Source organism: Haliotis cracherodii, unplaced genomic scaffold (assembly GCF_022045235.1).
Source record: "Haliotis cracherodii isolate W230 unplaced genomic scaffold, xgHalCrac1.p SCAF_13, whole genome shotgun sequence".
NCBI classification, from domain to species: domain Eukaryota; kingdom Metazoa; phylum Mollusca; class Gastropoda; order Lepetellida; family Haliotidae; genus Haliotis; species Haliotis cracherodii.
In genome coordinates, this window is record NW_027266268.1 from 12503297 (window position 1) to 12522917 (window position 19621).

The 19621-nt window shown below is 39.7% G+C and overlaps 2 protein-coding genes across 2 annotated transcripts; one reads left to right on the forward strand and one right to left on the reverse strand.

The window, feature by feature from the left end:
• The first annotated feature begins 1719 nt into the window (after positions 1 to 1719).
• LOC139458927 (B-cell lymphoma/leukemia 10-like) lies at positions 1720 to 12408 on the forward strand. The gene is made up of 4 exons (XM_071240362.1): positions 1720 to 1803; positions 2757 to 2990; positions 9393 to 9672; positions 11315 to 12408. The coding sequence occupies exons 2-4, from the start codon at positions 2889 to 2891 to the stop codon at positions 11446 to 11448; spliced, it is 516 nt and encodes a 171-aa protein (XP_071096463.1). The 5' UTR covers positions 1720 to 1803; positions 2757 to 2888; the 3' UTR covers positions 11449 to 12408.
• An 841-nt stretch (positions 12409 to 13249) lies between these two features.
• LOC139458928 (microtubule nucleation factor SSNA1-like) lies at positions 13250 to 17930 on the reverse strand. Its single transcript, XM_071240363.1, has 3 exons — positions 17811 to 17930; positions 15735 to 15934; positions 13250 to 14746 (listed from the first exon to the last, which is right to left on the reverse strand). Exons 1-3 carry the CDS (start codon positions 17860 to 17862, stop codon positions 14633 to 14635), a joined length of 366 nt encoding a protein of 121 aa, XP_071096464.1. The 5' UTR covers positions 17863 to 17930; the 3' UTR covers positions 13250 to 14632.
• Between the last annotated feature and the right edge of the window lie 1691 nt (positions 17931 to 19621).

The window sequence follows — 19621 nt, forward strand, 5'->3', positions numbered from 1 at the left end:
TGACTTCTTTTTACATTTGGCTGGGCTCCTGTCTTCCTTCACTGGACTAATCTTGCTGAGCAAACCAACAGGGAACCAATTTAGTGTCACGAATGCCTACCTCATGTATATATTCTGGGAGTCTAGAGAGAAGAAGCCAGGTGGGGTTAAGTTAGAGAGAATATACTGTGAAATACCTCAAGACCATACGGTACTTGCAACATTCATGACCCTGGCAACTTCCTGCTGGGAAACATGGCTCAAGAAGACAGATGACCTTGTGACTTTTGCAGAATGTGAAATGTGGCATTTTACGGCTGTGTTGTGGCGAAATTTGACTACTGACGAGACACACAACATTTCCGTTTTGTACCCCATCCAAGGCACTGAGTGCATGCAGAAAAAGGCCCTTCTGGTGCATATCAACCTTCGCATTTACCGTGTTATTTCTCATTAAATTATCTACCCGTGATTAGAGCTGGTCTTCAGCAACCCATGTTCGCTGACTTGGTTCATGCATGTCATCGTATCACAATTGCATGGATCGATGCTTATGATGTCAATCACTGGATTGTCTGGTCCAGACACGATTATTTACAGACCGCTGTCATATAGCTGGACAATTGCTGAGTGCGGCGTTAAACAACAAACAAACATTAAATGATGTTTGCTTTATAGTTTGTTTGTTGTTTAACGCCTCACTCAGCAATATTCCAGCTATATGACGACAATCTGTAAATAATCGCGTCTGGACTCATCCTTCCACGCAATTGGGATCGATGACAGGCATCAACCAAGTCAGCGAGCCTGACCACCCGATCCCGTTAGTCGCCTCTTACGACAAGCATAGCCGCCTTTTACGTCAAGCATGGGTTGCTGAAGACCTATTTTAATCAGGATCTTGACGGGTCGTGTGTGCTATAGAAAGACTTAACTTGCACATGTGTATCTTGTGTTTGTACCTACGTTGTCCAGTTATACAGAACGCCTACATATTTCTCATGTAACATAAACACTTATTTTCAGGAGCATTAATAGACGGACAACTCTTTTAAGTTTATTCTATTTTTTATTGAAATATCAAACGTTACATAACCAGTATAAAACCACAGAGTGAGTGAGTGAGTTTGGTTTAACGCCGCTTTTAACAGTATTCCAGTTATATCGCGGCGTGTCAGCTTAATGTGGGAGGAAAGCCCGAAGTGATGCAGGTCTCAGACGTTTACCACTTCGGTGAAACCCACGAGCACGGGTATGGTGCTGACAAACATAAAACCACAGAGACCACTCCACGTTTGAATAGGGTTTCAAAAGTAAGATGTTGTTTGTGAATACATTTTGGATGATATATATAATCCCGACAGAGAGCCTGCCTCCGGCTCGTGGTACACAACCTAACGCAGGAGTATATCCGGCTCGTGGTATAACACCTAACGCAGGAGCATATCCGGCTCGTGGTATAACACCTAACGCAGGAGCATATCCGGCTCGTGGTATAACACCTAACGAGGGACGCATAAAAAACCCATGTACCCATTGTGATCCTTGTACAGTGAATTTATCTTACCGACATGTTTTAATATGACATTGTAAAATAATTCAAATAAATTCCGAATTGATAGCTGCTCGATTGAGCGGAGGTTAGCTTGCGCTATATCACGCATCTTCCCGAGGCAAGAGAGTTAAATGACTTTAAAAGTCCAGTTTCTACTTTTATAGTCAGTTAACTCTCTTGCCTCGGGAAGATGTATATCACGTGACATCCATTGGCTTGGAAAAAGCGTGCGACTCTTTGCTTCGAAGCGGAGAATGAAGGCAGCAAAGGTACTGTAAGCCTCCATGATCCTCAATAAGTTGTTTAAAACTCAAATGTATTATTTATAAATAAATAACGTGTTCCCATCGCTATATGGAAGCAATATTTCCCATGCGGTGTACAATTTGAACTCACGAATCCACGAAACGGTGAGACGTAAGAACAGCCTTGAAAACTAAACCAATCAGAAGCCTTTAAGGTGCATGTAAACAGACAACAACAATAACACCAAATGCATTGAATGATATGCCCTTTATCTCCGTGTACACCTTGTAATATTTGTTTTATTTGTTTGAGTGAGTTTTACGCCGCTTTAAGCAATATTCCAGCAATATCACGACGGGGGACACCGGAAATGAGCTTCGCGCATTATGTCCATGTGGGGAATCGAACCCCGGTCTTCAGCGTGACGGGCGAATTCTTTCCCCACTAGGCTACCCCATCGCAGCTTTATTTGTAAGATGTTTTACGCCTTTAAACAACCGTGTCTGGGCCAGACAATCAAGTGATTGATATTATGATCAACATCATAGCGTTTGAGATCGATACCGACAAACGTGGCGTTAAAGAACACTCACCCATTCCATCCATGCACACCAGAAATTCACGGACAAGTATCCGGGTCAGGTAAGGGTACAAGAGTTATGTCCCTTAGACCTCCCTGGACCAGAGAGCTCTCGATACTTAACCCCTTTATTAACATGTATTATTCTCAGCATAACCTTTAAGCTAAGGCTTTCAAGAATTGATATCACATTTCAGTAACAAAGATGACGTCATCGTATTGACTTTTAACTTCATCGTGAATCTGAGTATTCATCTGAGCGGCGGTCGTTATTGACCTGACCTCTTACCAGGAAGTTGACAAACACACACACACACACCTAAATAGCCGGGTCGTTACGTCTAGCTGTCACCGGAGTTTTGTTTTCCTCATTGGGTTAAATTACCTATTTTGCAGTTGGGCAATTCATATCAACTACTCGATTCCCCATAGACGAATTAACGCGATTCCCCATAGACGAAACTTGAAGCGAATCAGGCTTCGGGTACAGTCGGCCTTGGGAACGTGGTGACATCCGCACACGTATCCATGACCAGTAGGATGGTATACCCCAAGGATGAAATCGTGTATTCAAGAAGTGACTGTGAAACTATGGACGAGGCCAGCATTCTGAACGGGATCAAAGTCGAGGTAAGAGGCAGGGGTCCGAACTTGATCACGTGACTCCAGTATTTCAGTATGCCACAGTATAGTAACATACAGAACACCGACCTACACGTATACTGTATACCCAGGGATTCTTAATGGAGAGTGTCTCCTGTCGGTCTATATCGATAATAGAGTTGTGATAAAAATAGTTGTAGTTCTCGTGAAGGAGTGATTCACCAGCAGGTTGGAGGCAGATAAAGGACTATGTATATATTGACTTCCTAGGCAGATAGATCCTTACCCTAAAAATTACCTAGTTTGATAGTTTTAACAGTCTAGTACATCTATAGAACACTGTCTACAAAGCAGTCTACAATACTCTGCACGCAGAATGATAGTCTAACAGTCTAGTACACCTATAGAACATTGTAACCAGTCTACAAAGCAGTCTACAATACTCTACACGCAGAATGATAGTCTAACAGTCTTGTACATCTATAGAGCACTGTAACCAGTCTACAAAGCAGTCTACAATACTCTGCACGCAGTATGATAGTTTAACAGTCGTGTACATCTATAGAACACTATGACCAGTTTACAATACAGTCTACAATACTCTGCACGCAGAATGATAGTCTAACAGTCTTGTACATCTATAGAGCACTGTAACCAGTCTACAAAGCAGTTTACTATACTGTGGACGCAGATTGATAGTCTGACAGTCTAGTACATCTATAGAACACTGTAACCAGTCTTCAAAGCAGTGTACAATACTCTGCACGCAGAATGATAGTCTAACAGTCGTGTACATCTATAGAACACTGTAACAAGTCTACAAAGCAGTGTACAATACTCTGCATGCAGAATGATAGTCTAACAGTCGTGTACATTTTAGAACACTGTAACCAGTCTACAATACTCTGCAACCCGTATGGTAATCTTACAGTCTAGAACATCTATAGAACACTGTAACCAATCTACAACACAGTCTACTATACTCTACATGCAGGTTGATAGTCCAACAGTCTTGTACATCTATAGAACACTCTTACCAGTCTACAATACAGTCTACAATACTCTGCACGCAGAATGATAGTCTAACAGTCCAGTACATCAATAGAACACTGTAACCAGTCTACAACACTCTGCACACAGATTGATAGTATAACAGTCTAGTACATCTGTAGAACACTGTAACCAGTCTACAATAGAGTCTACTATACACACGCCATGGTAATCTAACAGTCTAGTACATCTATAGAACACTGTAACCAATCTACAACACAGTCTACTATGCTCTACACACAGAATGATAGTCTAACAGTCGTGTACATCTGTAGGACACTGTAACCAGTCTACAAAGCAGTCTACTATACTCTGCACGCAGAATGATAGTCTAACAGTCTTGTACATCAATAGAACACTGTAACCAGTCTACAAAGCTGTCTACTATACTCTGCACGCAGAATGATAGTCTAACAGTCTTGTACATCTATAGTCTACAATACAGTCTACAATACTCTGCTCGCAGTATGATAGCCTAACAGTCTAGTACATCTATAGAACACTGTAACCAGTCTACACTACAGTCAACAATACTCTGCACGCAGTATGATAGTCTAACAGTCTTGTACATCATTAGAACACTGTAACCAGTCTACAATACTCTGCACGCAGTATGATAGCCTAACAGTCTAGTACATCTATAGAACACTGTAACCAGTCTACACTACAGTCAACAATACTCTGCACGCAGTATGATAGTCTAACAGTCTTGTACATCATTAGAACACTGTAACCAGTCTACAATACTCTGCTCGCAGAATGATAGTGTAACAGTCTTGTACATCTATAGAACACTGTAACCAGTCTACACTACAGTCTACACTACAGTCAACAATACTCTGCACGCAGTATGATAGTCTAACAGTCTTGTACATCATTAGAACACTGTAACCAGTCTACAGTACAGTCTACTATACACACATCATGTTTGTTTAATTTAACAGCCTCAGTAAGTCTTTCCCTGGTCTGGTGGGACGAAGTCAGTTGGTGTATTAGATAATGTAGCCGAAGTTCCGGTTAGAACATCCTCTTGGCCTAAATAAACACACTGGTGTCTCACTCAACCTTAGTGCAGCATTGTTTCATTGCTAACTTTCGCGCGGATTGCCGACCATCAGCCAACATCAACCAAATGTAATACACGATACACTCTAGCACAAAATGCCATGTTTAATTGGAAACTGTTTTAATAGAATATTTTTTGCCATTACAAATCGTTCACTTTTATGTTTGGTTTCTTTCTTTTTTCCAACTTTTTTTTTTCTTTCTAGAAATAAATCATTTCAAGCTATGCCATCTATAATAATGTTAATAAAAATAGCACTTATGGGTGATGCATGTGCATGGTTCTGGGATTTTAAACCCACGATCACAAGTTGCTGGCAGGCCAAGGGGACGCAACTCTGCACGGCGAGTGACGCCGCCTTAGCCGGTCACGTCACCCATTGTCTCTCATCGATTTGGAAAGCTATTGGAGATTGGAATTTATGAAATAGAAGTACGAAGAGTTTGTTTAAACATGGGAAATATTTTCTAAGAAACGACCAAAGATATATTTTCATTTTAAGAAAAGCAACCTGTACCACCATTGGAGCGAAAGATAAAAGACTACTGGATTTTTAAAAGGAGTAGAACAGTTTCGGCGTATGTATACAGAAAAAGGGAAACAACACTCCAACTTTGAAAGTATTGAAACATGGATCGGCCTTTTCTTCGCGGATTCAAAATTTGTTTATTATGGATTAATATTTCGACTGGTTTTACTTGTGTTCGGCGCTATTCTGCGCGAAGTGAGACCTATCCAAGGATCATAAGAAAGGTATACAATAACGAACTGCAGCTAAACTGACATCTGTTTTTGTTTTGATTACCTTGTGTATTTTTCTCATAAGCTAAGCCGGAAATAGCAATCAGCTCTACGCACATTTTCTACCAATCTACCGGAAGACTGAATTTTCCGAAATTGAGAAAATGATATTTTCATTGCAGTGAACATAACACTTGATGTTTTACTGCTGTGAACATAACACTTTGACGGAACTATTGTGATACAGAAGTGACCTCCCCTCACATTGTCTCCCTTTATCGTAAGTTTCTGGTCCGTACACCATCTGTTGACTTCCTTTTAACGTTAGTTCCACATTTTGTCGATGTGTCGTGACTGAGGGAAAAGGAGATATTTTCACGATATTTTTCGTGAAATTGTTCCTTTCTCTCCGTGACTGGAGAAGAGCAACTGTTACATGATTTTCACATGAAATATCCTCTATCTATTTATTACCGAAGAAGATGACTACATAAGAGACGAATTTTAGTGTTCACCTATAAGGACAGCAAATCGCATCAGCAGCAGAGCCACAATTTGTCGAATGACGTGAACAATTTTCAGCTATGACGTCGTTTCTAAATATAGGATTCAAAATAAGATTCGATTGACGTCAACAATACCGTCCGGATGACGGAAACAATACGCTGTTGTCTCGTGACGTAATATGACCCTAGGGCACATATGATTTTTTTAACCCACAAGAAAAGCCAAATGCGAACCAATGATTGCTACTTATCCTTGACACACTCAGAGGCAGGGGTGAACGTTATTGAGTTCTTTTGCATAGTCTGTCGGGTAATATAAGTGGCTCTATCACTAATTATACATGTAATAAAGCCATTAACTGAAAAATCAAGGCAATGACGACAAATACACAGCTATAGGGTTTAGTTGGGAGTAGTAATTGTATGTCACGAACACCTGGTGTCATCACTATTAGATAGTGATTCATAAACACATGTTCACGGAATAATCAGAATCGTACAATCGACTTGCTCTTGAATATGGAAAGGGTTTTTCGCTGTTATGCATATGCAATTTGCCTGTTTTGTTGCAAAAATAATACGAACTTTGCAAGCATATAGTAAGCATTATCCAATCAAATGCGTGAATTCAAGGGAATTCCCCCTCGCTGTCAACGAGGTGGTCGAAGCCCAGTTTGTTGGGTCGCATCTTGTGATAGCGCTTATTTAAATGGCGCCAGCTAGACGACTCAGTGTTGTTTCCCTTTAATTCAATATCAGCATGCCTCATTTGATCGCTACTTTCAACAACTTTTACACCTTTTAAATAGGACAAGGCGACATAATTTGTCCATAGAAAATGTCGAGTTGTCGTTCAAAAGACGACAATGCGAAAAATTGGCAAAATGCAGTGTCGGGGGCTTTGATATTTAGTAGTAAGGGCGACAATTTCCCTTCTAGGCTTCAATGTCATCGTGAAACATGTCTGAAAGATGCTTCTAAGTTCGGGATATATATAAAAACAACCCTTTTCCTGGTGTATCTTTGACAGCTACGTTATAACACAGTGTGACGCCTTCACGACAGTTCCGGTTGACTGCGAAGCACGGTTATAACACTTTATTTTATTTTTTTTTAAATCTGAGATTGATCTGAACCTGAACGGGATGTAAATGTTTATTCACCGATTTTATTCCTGGGCTCACCGCGGTGTATTGTGATGACCTGACATATTTTATGACACAAGACTTTCCTCCTCCGTCTTGTCTGTCAATAGGATCAGGATGTAAAATGATTTATTTGAACTATTGTATTTAATGATTGACATTGTGTATTGTGTTGAAATCGACATTATCGTTCTGCTAAATCTCGTGGGAAAACAAGGGACACGAGTTGATGCTACTCCTATTTTCCTGTTTCTCTGCCCCGTGTAAGTGAATGCTGTCTTCAGCATACAAGGACGCTGTGGCCGATAAACAATCGAGTTTGGACAACGATCAGCAACCCATGCCGTGAAAGGCGACTATATGCTTGTGGTAAGAGGCGACTAACGGGATCGAGTGGTCAGGCTCGCTGACTTGGTTGAAGCATGTCATCGATCCCAATCACTGGATTGTCTGGTCCAGACTCGATTATTTACAGACCGCCGTCAAATAGCTGGAATATTGCTGAATGCGACGTAAAACAACAAACCAACCAACCAACGACAACGATCCATGCTGTCGGAATCCAAAGATAAAGTCAAGTCAAATTCAGCAGCCACATAATGTTAAGTCGGCTTCACTGTACAGAGTTGCGCCCCTTGGGCACACCAGAAACTTGTGATCGTGGCTTCGAATCCCGTTTCGCCCCGATTATGTTTCTAGGTTTTTTGTCAGCACCATACCCGTTTCAACGCCTGAGACCTGCATCTCCCCACCCAGACACAATTTGACGTTCATGCGTTTTTCACGAGACCGTGTTCTTGAAATGACGTAAACACTGACGGACTACTCCCACATTCCTGGTGGAACCCCTGGGAATTCCCTACCACGAATACATACAGGAGCGTTCTTTCTGATCATTTCGACCCTTTAATTATGAACTCGGCGCTCAGTATACATTGAGAAACGTCAGAGAGTTTGACTGCATGGTCGTTTACGAATACACTCGCTAGTACCCATCCCATGCAGTGAACAAAACGAAAAAATGCACATCCAAACTATCCTAACCCCAACTCGATCCGTGTCTAGGCTGATAGTGACAGTCTACAGCCATCTATGCATTTCAGTTAGCGTCTATTTGTCTAATTATTTAATCCCCTTTCAATGATCGGCCAATTGATCAATGAAGACTCACACTTGCAATCGCTACGGTTTCATTAACAACTTCGGAAATCTCTAGCGTCACGTTTATCGTGTCGGCCAGTTTGACGTCTTCTATTTGAGGTAAATTTATGACGACGCGCTGTCATTGTGACTGATTTACTGAGATAGTTCTTAACAGACCTTTCTCATCTAATGGTGAAATTATTGTACAGTTTGGCCCTCACGCTATGAATGTTCATACTCTAATGAACTCACACAAAGTGAAAGTCATTTCTTAAGTACATAATTTATATGAATAAGTTAACAGTAAAATCATCAAAGGAAAACCTTATTGTCACGCACAATTGATCCGGGTAAGAATACGTCTTCAGCAACCCATACTTGTCGTAAGAGCCGACTAACGGGATCGGGTGGTCAGGCTCACTGGCTTGGTTGATGCATGTCACTATCCCAATTTCGTGGATCGATTTTCTGGATTGTCTGGTCCAGACTCCATTAATCACACACCGCCGTCACATAGCTGGAATATTGCTGAGTGGGGCGTTAAACAACTAAGAAACAAAGAATCAAACATGTGTTTAACATAGGTGTCATTGGTCAGCAGAGATTACAGGTTCATCCTTTGATCGATGCCTTTTTTTGGCAACTCAACTGACCGTTCCTCTCTTGCTGCGCTACTTCATACATGTTGCATAAAATGTACCCATCCTCTTCCTTATAATAAATGACCACTCTCTAATTCCATATCTTAATGATCGCTGCCCTCGGTTCTTTTCCGCAGATCCTGAGAGAGAAGCGAGCGCAGTTGGTAAAATTTCTGAACCCAGATCGACATTACGACTTCCTGCGTTCACAGTGTGTCCTGTCGGGGGACGATTGTGAGGAAATAAACCACAAGGTGACCCGGCGGCAGAAGGCGAGCCTCATGCTGGACAAACTACTTGACCACGGAGGCAACGCGTATGACCGCCTGTGCGAGAGTCTTCTAAGGGAGAGAACTCAGATGTTCCTGCTCAAATCCCTCAACATGGAGTACGAGAACAAGATGAACAACTGTAAAGGTGTGTGTGCTGGTATAACATACTGTGGTGATAGATCACCTTTCCCATGACAGAGGGAATTAGTTAATATGTACCGTCGCATCAGCAATATTTCAGCCATATATCGCCTCCTCCTGTACGAGTGAATAAATGTTGTTTTATGCCACACCCAGTATTAAAGGCCTGTAATTATTCGAGTGAATGGGTTGGTTTTACGCTGCTTTCAGCAATATCCTTGCCATATCACGACGGAGGTCAACAGGAATCTGCTCTTCAGACAACCGTAGGGTGCATGGGACCAGTATTCTTCCCAAACTCCCCATTCAGATGTCTCTCTGCAGGAAGGGGTGCAGGTATTCATCTAGACCTGCCCAGAGGCCGATATTCGGCCCGAAGTCTGCAGCAAATGTCCGTTGAAAATCGCAAATTGGAATTTAATGTTTCCTAATTTATGTCAATAAAGCTCCAATTAATGTTACGGATTTGTACAGGTGACTTGTATTTCAGTGGTAACAGGAATCGGAAACAATAAAGGGGAAATGGCTGTAATTTACACCATTTCATTGAATGCAATATGCATTTAAACCTAAGAAAATAAGAACTTCATTCAAGTCAAATTTTGAACACAATAGTATTAATTCCAGTTCACCTGCCAATGGCACCGAGTTTGGAATCCTTGATAAATCTCTGGTGTAGGTTGGCGAAGGATAAACCATAGTCCATAGCACTCGTGGTGGAACATCTTGATTACACAATCGCCTGTGTCCAATATTTTCTCGTAACTCAACACGTGGCCAAAACAGGATGGACCAATGAATGCTATCGGCCTTGGCAATACATGTATTTGGTTTTGGTTTCAAACCAAGTGAGTAAGTGAGTGATATGATTTTACGCTGCTTTTGGCAATATTCCAGCAATATCACGCAGGGTACACCAGACATGGGCTTCACACATTGTACCCATGTGGGAAATCGAACAAGTGGGCTTTACATTTTGTGTGTGCAAAAGTTGCAAAAGGGTTCTAGTGCTGTTATTGCTTAGTAACATAAATGCCCCTTCCTTGACAAATGAAAAATCCACATGGGCCGGACCTTTTTTACAGAATTTCAATTTCAAACAATTTTTTTTTAAATTTCTAAAAATGGTAATTAGTAAAAGAAAGAAAAAGTGGTAGCGGGAGGAATAGGCGTTCGTCATAACTTTTACATTATTTTTGAAACAGCAACTCTACATGGTTTTTTTCATTACCTTGTTACTGATATAATTTGTTTGTTTGTTTGTTGCTTAAGGCCGCACCCAGCAATATTCCAGCTATATGACCGCCTTCTGTAAATAATCGAGTCTGGACCAGACAATCCAGTGATTTACATCATGAACATCAATCCACGCAATTGGGATCGATGACATGCATCAACCAAGTCAGCGAGCCTGACCACCCGATCTCGTTAGTCGCCTTTTTACGACAAGCATAGTCGCCTTTTACGGCAAGCATGTGTTGCGGAAGACTTATTCTACCCCGGATCTTCACGGGTCGTTACTGATATAAAACAGTGTTTTGTCATTTACTTTATTTTTTTCAAATGTCAGGATTCTGGTCAACTGAAAAGACCATCCCATTTCTGCTACTGCTCAGATTGAACTTCAGCAATTCTCTTTGTTTCAGCACTGTTCCAGGCCAGTGTGAACAGATCCACCACCATTAAGCTGGCCGTGGACACAGACACCCTGCCACGCCCTCCCCCACCCACGCTCGCAAGCACTAAGCAGTGGAGTATCTCAGATGACTCAACAGCATAACTCCACACACGGAATGTTAAGTGACAGTCTATCCAGAACATTTACTGACATCTGCGATTTCTTTACGTTTGGGTACTGAGATGAGTTGAACCACTGCAAAACACCAAGAATACTTCGTGCAGTCTGTCTTCGATTTGATAGTGTCAACTCTTGACTCCACAAAGAACTTCGGCATGCTGTACCACCAATAACGCGCTGGTAGTGATGTCCAATGTAACTGGAAGTCATGCTACCCCCTCCCATCTAAAGACTCAGGGACACCGAAACAAATTTCTAGTCTTATTTGATGCAGCATTCTTGATGAATGAGCAATTTTCATTTGATTACATGGTGTGAATTTGAAGCTGGTCAATGTGATGGTTAAGTTTGAAAAGTATTGGAAAGTTTGAGGTGAAAGATATGGCCATAGGATGACATGAGGGAAACAGTGAACATCACCAAAATGTCTTGGAAATGTTTGCTGCATTGATACTGCTAAGAAAATGATTGGCCTTTAGTCCCATGTGGACATACATAGGTTATGGTCCAAAAGTGTTCAAACGTTTCTTGTATCTTAAATAACCTTCAGGACATCTCATTCTAATTCCACTAGTAGTGTGAATGTGTTCCTAAGACAACACCTTCCACACATTCATATTCTCCAACTGCACATTGTTGAATAAAAACCTAATGATGCACTTTAGTCAAGCATGTTACCTACACATTGGTCATCATTGTAACTGTACTGAAGTCAACCACAACGGTTTATGGTGCAATAATGTTTTGTTTGTTTGTTTGTTATTTAACGCTGCACTCAGAAATATTCCAGCTATATGACGGCGGTTTGAAATAATCGAGTCTGGACCAGACAATCCAGTGATTGACATCATGAGCATCGATCCACGCAATTGGGATATGGTGACATGCATCAACCAAATCAGTGAGCCTGATCCCCTTAGCCTTGCACTAATGAAATATGCTTTAAGTGAAAATATGTGATTTGGAAATGTTCCACTAAAAAAATGTGTGAAATGATAACACCATCCATCACAGTGTTATTCTTTGGCTAGAGGCAGATACCAGTTATCTGATAAAGCCAGTGCTGGAGTCACAGATCAGAATGCAGAGTGAGCCATTTGAAAAGGGCACAAGTAGTCAGGCTCTGAGACTTACATGTAGGTGTAGGTGATTGTTTGTACAGAATGGCATGGGCCTTTGATCATGATCTTCGTTGCCCTTGACCAGGCCTTATTTATTTGATTTACAAAAGCGGAATATAAATGCCCCCAACATTCCAAAGCCTGTATAATGGTATAACATAAAGCTGAATATGAGAAATTTCAAATGGGTGTTGCACCTGGGTCTAATGCATAAAATGGAAGCACTTCTGACTGATGAGAACACTTCCTGTTTGGGAAAACATTCTATCAGCAAGAAACTGTCTCAACATTTTTTCAATTCTTAATTTTATTTAGAAATGAATGTTTATCAGCAATATTCCAGTTATATTATAGCACCCTGTAGATATCATATTTTGGGCTAGACAAACCAGTGACCGATATCATGAGCAACAGATCCACTCCATCAGGTATGCTGACATCTGACATCATATTAATTTCTGTCCATCTAGGTGTGATGACATGCAAACATAGTATATTTAAGAATTGACCTTCACTTTGTGTGAGTTCACTGGAGTATGAACCTTCATAGAGTGAGGACCAAACTGTATGAACGTCGGAACTTCAAATTAAAAAAATATTATTAGTTTGACATTTCAACATCGTTATGGTGACATACATCCAAACTGATTCTCTGAAAAAGGAGAAACTAATTGACATCTTGGAAGCAAGAACAGGCCACAATGCTAGCTCACTTTGGTTTGCAAAGGCGAAAAATCAACAAGGAAGACATGAAGGTTTCATTACAAAATTTATATACAAGGACACCATGAGCAGATGCCTGGCCTGAATACACAGCATGAGCTGCACAGTGTGTACTATACAAGGACCATCAAAGTACATTCAGGGTAGAGTGAGCAAAAAAATATCAAAGGCCACTTTGGGGCATTTCCATTAACACAAGAATAAGGCTGACACTGACAAATATTTCTAACATGGTAATGTAAAATGTATGCCATTAAGAGTGAGTGAGTGAGTGAGTGAGTATGGTTTTACACCACTTTTAGCAATATTCCAGCAATATCACGGCGGGAGACACCAGAAATGGGCTTCACACATTGTACCCATGTCAAGAATCAAACCAGGGTGGCAAACACATTAAACACTAGGCTACCCAACCACCCCTTATGCCATTAATTCAACTCTTCATGATTTTTGACAAGTTCATTTCATACACTGCAGATACAACATGCTCTGTCATACTTGTGCCACCTATTAGATACATTTACAAATTGTTACTAGACCTGTGACAAAAGATGTAATTCAATTTAATGATTAAGGCAGAAAAAGATGCATTGAAATATGTTAACAGTCTTTGACTGGATGACTATGAAAAGTAGACTGGTAGTCTTCCCCCAAAAAATGTACACGTAATGTCACTAGTTTGAAATGAATTTTGGACTACTTGCATTTAGTTCTCTCAATTAGTGCCAGGATATTTAAGAAAATAGAATAACTAACAGACTTCTCAAATATCCAAATATAGACTAACTGGTGGCAAACCTTCCAGGCAAATATTTGACATTATTTTGAATCTCTCCCAGAAATAAATATAGAGATTTACTGGTGGCAAACGTTCCAGGCAAATATTTGACATTATTTTGAATCTCTCCCAGAAATAAATATAGAGATTTACTGGTGGCAAACGTTCCAGGCAAATATTTTACATTATTTGGAATCTCTCCTAGAAATAAATATAGAGATTAACTGGTGGCAAACGTTCCAGGCAAATATTTAACATTATTTTGAATCTCTCCTAGAAATAAATATAGACACTAACTGGAGGCAAACATTCCAGGCAATACATCTACATTATTTTTTTATTTTTAAAAAGATGAAATGTTTTCACCATGATCTACATGGTAAGTATCTGTTTTCATGTTAAAGATACTAAAACATAACATCTATCAAATACATGACCTCATGACTGTCACAGGCACACCAGCAATCACAGAAACAGTTGGGGGTAGGGAACACTGGATCTATATACACGTGGATCTGTACAAGTGGAGATAAGGATGATGTGGTTAGGTTTGTGTCAGTGTTCTCTGTGTGGAGCCGCCTTGGCTCATGGACTTCTCTCTCAAACTGTGAGACTCTCTCTTCAGAACATTCAGTAGTGTCTGCGAACTCTCCAATATCTGGGAAAAACAAGAAAACAGTCATCTCAAATATCTACAGAACTATCTCCCTTGTTAATAACCACTGGGCTGATCATGCTGATGTCTTGATTTGTGATCAGAAAATCAAAACATATTCTCAGAAAATAGACTGGGTCATAACAAGAATAATTACCATGATCCTCTGACCCAAAATAATGAGAAAATGGAAAAACATATATAATTTTTTAACATATATTTATCACCATCGACCTGAATTTTGGGGGGTATCAGAACAAAAACTAATTTCTATAATTTGCAACACTGTTATGAGACAACTGGACATCAAAACTCTACTTTGCAGAAGGAACGCTTCTAATGATTTATGTGACAATTCAGTGTTGACAGTAAGGGGTAATAACTCCAGCGACATCTGGGTATCTTGACTTTGTTGTCAGAATCTTTTATTCAATAAAAAATCCGACCGAATGGGAATTTTGTGGAAAAGTCTTTGAACCAACTTAAAAAGAAATTGATGGTCCTGATTAATGTTCACTGGTATTTGTAGAAATCACTGGACCAGGGTATTTGTCAAACGCTGCTGTTGCCAGCAATGACACTGGCAGCTGATGGTGTGATGATATGACACACATAATCATTACTATATATCAGGCATCTGACTACCTTGTCATTGCTGGTGTTGCTCTAGTTAATGCACCTACTCAATGATTTATTGATATCAGTTTCACACCAACATTTATCACTGGCTTCATATAATAAACACCACCACAACATGCACATGGTATTTTTCTTAAAAAATGAAAGATTATCAAGTGTGCCCTTAACATTTTTTAAGGACTGGGAACTCATTAAACTTGGCCACTGGCATAGTTATACAAACAATTTCAACCCTGATATTAATGCTGGTTCAAGGGAACTAAAAGTCCATTAAACCTGACTAAAATATGTGTAAGCTGAATCAGTAATCAAGATACATTTGCAGCCTGGTAAGGTAAGTGTGTTCACCTACCTTCATGTATGCTGTCTCCGTTTCAGCTATTGTTTTGTCAAATTCGTTCCTGGATGCCATCTTCTTGGCCAGACTTTCATTAACCTTTGCCAGCCTCTCACTCAGGATGCGCATGTCATTCTGTAGTTTCTGCTTCTCTTCCTCCTCCTGGAGGATGTGTTTGTGGAGCTCATCCCTCTTGCCGCACAGGTCCTCAATACCTGCAACACAGTTCCTTGTTACTCACCAGTCAAATTCACTTTAACAGTGAGATTCATCATATTCATTTCAGCGCCATCAGATTTCATGCTCGCATTCACATATCATTTTCTTTCATCGTTGTTTAACGCCAAAAACGGCAATATTCCAGCAATATGACGGCATTCTGTAAATATGCATATTGACCAGACAATTGCATTCAAATATCAGCATCTCAGGGCAGTCAGATTTCATACCTGAACAGATAAGGACAGTCATATTTCATAACTCATATCATATTGGCAAGTCATTAGGGCAGTCATATTATAAAAAATGAGTCAGTTTTCTTCAAAGCAGTACAAAGGAGTAAAGTAGAAAGTGATGCAGACTGAAGAGTGAGTGAGTATGGTTTTACGCTGCTTTTTGCAATATTCCAGCAATATCACTGCAGGTGACACCAGAAATGGGCTTCAAACAGTGTACACATCTGGGGAACTCAAACCTGGCTCTTTGGCGTGACAAGTGAGCACTTAAACCACTAGGCTAACACCCTCCTTCCCCCTTGTTTGTGTCATCAGTGTTGGAGTGAATGACATAACAAATATTCCAGTTATATGCAAAGGTCTGTAAATAACTGAGTTTGGACGAAGTGGTTTATATCCCCAACACTGGTGTATGATGACACAGCATCAACCAAGTCAATGAGCCTGACCACCTGCAAGGACTTATCTAGGAAACTAAATGGCCTTACCAGGCAAAGTAGAACAAAATGTTCAAAACTGGATTTTTTCTATATTATAAATATTTGTTAAATTCAGTGGTATCTTAACTATGTTAAACGGCAATATGTATCAGCTTGTGTGGTTAAAGAGCACATATGACCACCAGTACCATGTTTGTAGCCAAAGTCCCAAACCTGAATCGTGTTCAATTTCACTGTCTTGTAAACATTCCTTACGAAAGTTGTGGAAGGTATCTGGTATATTGCAATCGGAGCTGATAAAGAAAATTAGGCAAGAATGCAGTATACCCGACACCAGCCACCATTTTGGCAAGGGATGGTACCTTAGTAACGTTTTTTCAGACACCATTTATGTCGCCTCGCTAAAATAACAGGGACTTTGGGGGGCTTGCCCCCCACTCAACAGCTTCAAATTAAATTCTTTCGTCAGTGAAGCCTATTTTTAAAATAATGATTCTGTCGCATGCTGCTTTTTCAGTAGCATCAAACAAACATGCAGATAGGTGTCCGGTATAATGCATGTGTACTGAAAATTGGACTATTTTCATTCAAGGATCAAAGGACTAAGGATTGAGTTGGGGGTACCTATCCCCTTACCTTTACCCAACTAACCCTAATGATTGATGGGAGAGGCACATGAGATGAAGCGAACACCAATTAATTTTTCTTGAGATATACTGAGCTTTTATTATACTGGGTGGTGAACAGATTTAATAATTGCACCCAGCAACACTCACAACTCTAATAATAATAGCCCATGAATTACCACTAAAATCGACTGAAACATGCCAATAGACTAGGTTTGGCTAGTAGTGTTAAAAGTATAGACTGCAAATGTACAATAAATTTGACGTTTTGCCAAAACCGAATATCATATTTATAAATAACAGAATATCTGACAAAAAGAAAACCTGATGTACAGCCAGCAATTAATATTATGACTTCCATTTCGTTTAGCTCATTGTGTAACGGACGGTCAAAACAAAAACTAACGACAATTGTGTCAAATTAATGATCAGCTGATCATAACATATGTGTCTGATCAAACATTGGAAACACCTGATTTGTAAACAAATCAAAATTTCACCCGATTGCCGAAGGAATTCACAATTCACTTAATTGACCATGGTGTGTCGCAAATATGCCTGGAAACTTACATTTGACCAATTCGTTGTTATAACTTTGCAAAGCAGCCCCTTGTTGTGACATTTTGAGAATAGTTTTAGTGGAAACGCGCGTTGGCAACCACTCTTTTAAACGTGCCCAAACAACTGTGTGTGGACTACGTCACAAAATATGTGTACATGAAAAAGGAGTCCCTTATGATAATAACAAAATCCGCTATGACATACAGAGTTCTCTCCCTTGTTCCTAGGGCTGATTCTATTTTTCCATGTCCTATTTCTTCTCGTGGAATGTAGCACGGAACGGAGAATTTTAGCGTATATCTCAGGCGGTTCTATGTGGTTTTAAAAGGTGTGTGTTGGGTTTATACAGTCCACTTGACAATAAACACACAAATCTCAATAACAATAAGGTATTTCTGCTTTATTACAAACAAATATCCTGTTTATAGTGAGTAAGTTGGGTTTAAAGGGGCACTGATCTAACGCAATTCCCCGGGACTGGTTGTTGTCTTTGTTATTGTTTTTTCCCAGTGAGCACCCGGATGTAAAGCAGAAATCTAGACTAGTTCGCGACCTCCGCTTCGCCATGCGTAAGCGCATTACTCACTTTTATGGGTAGTAATAACGGCGTATGGTCACATTGATCAACAAAATGAAATACAGTTTTCGAGATAATAAGGAAATGTAGGTATCTTTGTGGGTATCATCGGTAATGGTGACGAAGTTTTGATAAGTCACTTGCTTGGTAATTTTGCGATTTTCGTTTATACTATTTCGACTTGCAACTCAAAGTAAATATTTCACCTGAGCATTGCTTTTTTTTATAGTGTGTATATTTTTTTTACTGTCAAAATGTGTAACAAATTTATTAAACGTCTAAATATTCAGTTATTTTACAAAGTAACTGAAAAACATTTCCATCTGTATTATTATGATAACGAATTCCAAACATTTTGATGTTTAATGTCATCACCAAGAGACTGAAAATGTTACGTTGAAAAGTATATTTCTATGTTGTTTGGCTTCTTATCCTACATAATAATCTGTTGTGATGTTTGTAGGCCCTTTTGATCGTCTTAATCAATCTGGACAGATTTTTCAGTCAAAATGACTGAAATATTTATACATTTTATAAATTGCCTGAGAGAATCACATTTTACAAATTTACGGTAATTTATGCACGCTTACAAAGGAAAAGACCTGTGAAAACAACGTCTATCGCGCATTGAAGAATTTACCAACCAAGACGTAGAGAAAGAAGAACGAATCGGTTCAAATGAAGGAAAACAAATGCAAATACTATAATTACAACCTACCAAATTTATGTGTATAAATTTTAGGCAGCTTCCTTGTTCGAGGAATGTATCCGTGACTATCCACACAAAGGAACAATATCCCACTCGTCTGCAGCTGTACAAAGAAACTTATTCGATGTCACGTGTTTCTGTAACAATCAAATATTTTAAAAAATATATATCGTTTCGGGATATTATAACCCGTGTTCGTTTCTCAACTGATCACTTGGATTGTTTCAGGTGTTTCACATAGGTGTCAAGTCTCAAGGGTCGGCTGATAAAGCCCACGTGACAACTATTTTCATAAAGTCCACGGTTCCTATAAAATCCAATGAGTGATTGATAACAATGAACAATCAATCAACGTATTATCAGTTAACCCTTTGAACAAAGTATGTTGTTTTTACATCTGCACTTCACGCCATGATATGAGTGTATTCCCTTTGTTTTAGTAAACCTAGACATGTAAACACTCACTTTTGACATATCCACTGTGCAAGATAACAGTAAATTAATCAATCAACGTATTTTCTGTTAATCCTTTGA

Bases quoted from the DNA above. Each gene is read 5' to 3' on its own strand.
- LOC139458927 (XM_071240362.1), top strand. From the start codon at position 2,889: ATGACCAGTAGGATGGTATACCCCAAGGATGAAATCGTGTATTCAAGA. The intron at 2,991-9,392 runs GTAAGAGGCAGG...TCTTTTCCGCAG, and splicing joins TGAACGGGATCAAAGTCGAG to ATCCTGAGAGAGAAGCGAGC. The intron at 9,673-11,314 runs GTGTGTGTGCTG...TCTTTGTTTCAG, and splicing joins CAAGATGAACAACTGTAAAG to CACTGTTCCAGGCCAGTGTG.
- LOC139458928 (XM_071240363.1), bottom strand. From the start codon at position 17,862: ATGTCACAACAAGGGGCTGCTTTGCAAAGTTATAACAACGAATTGGTC. The intron at 15,935-17,810 runs GTAAGTTTCCAG...ACTGTGTTGCAG, and splicing joins TAACAACGAATTGGTCAAAT to GTATTGAGGACCTGTGCGGC. The intron at 14,747-15,734 runs GTAGGTGAACAC...TGTTTTTCCCAG, and splicing joins CGGAGACAGCATACATGAAG to ATATTGGAGAGTTCGCAGAC.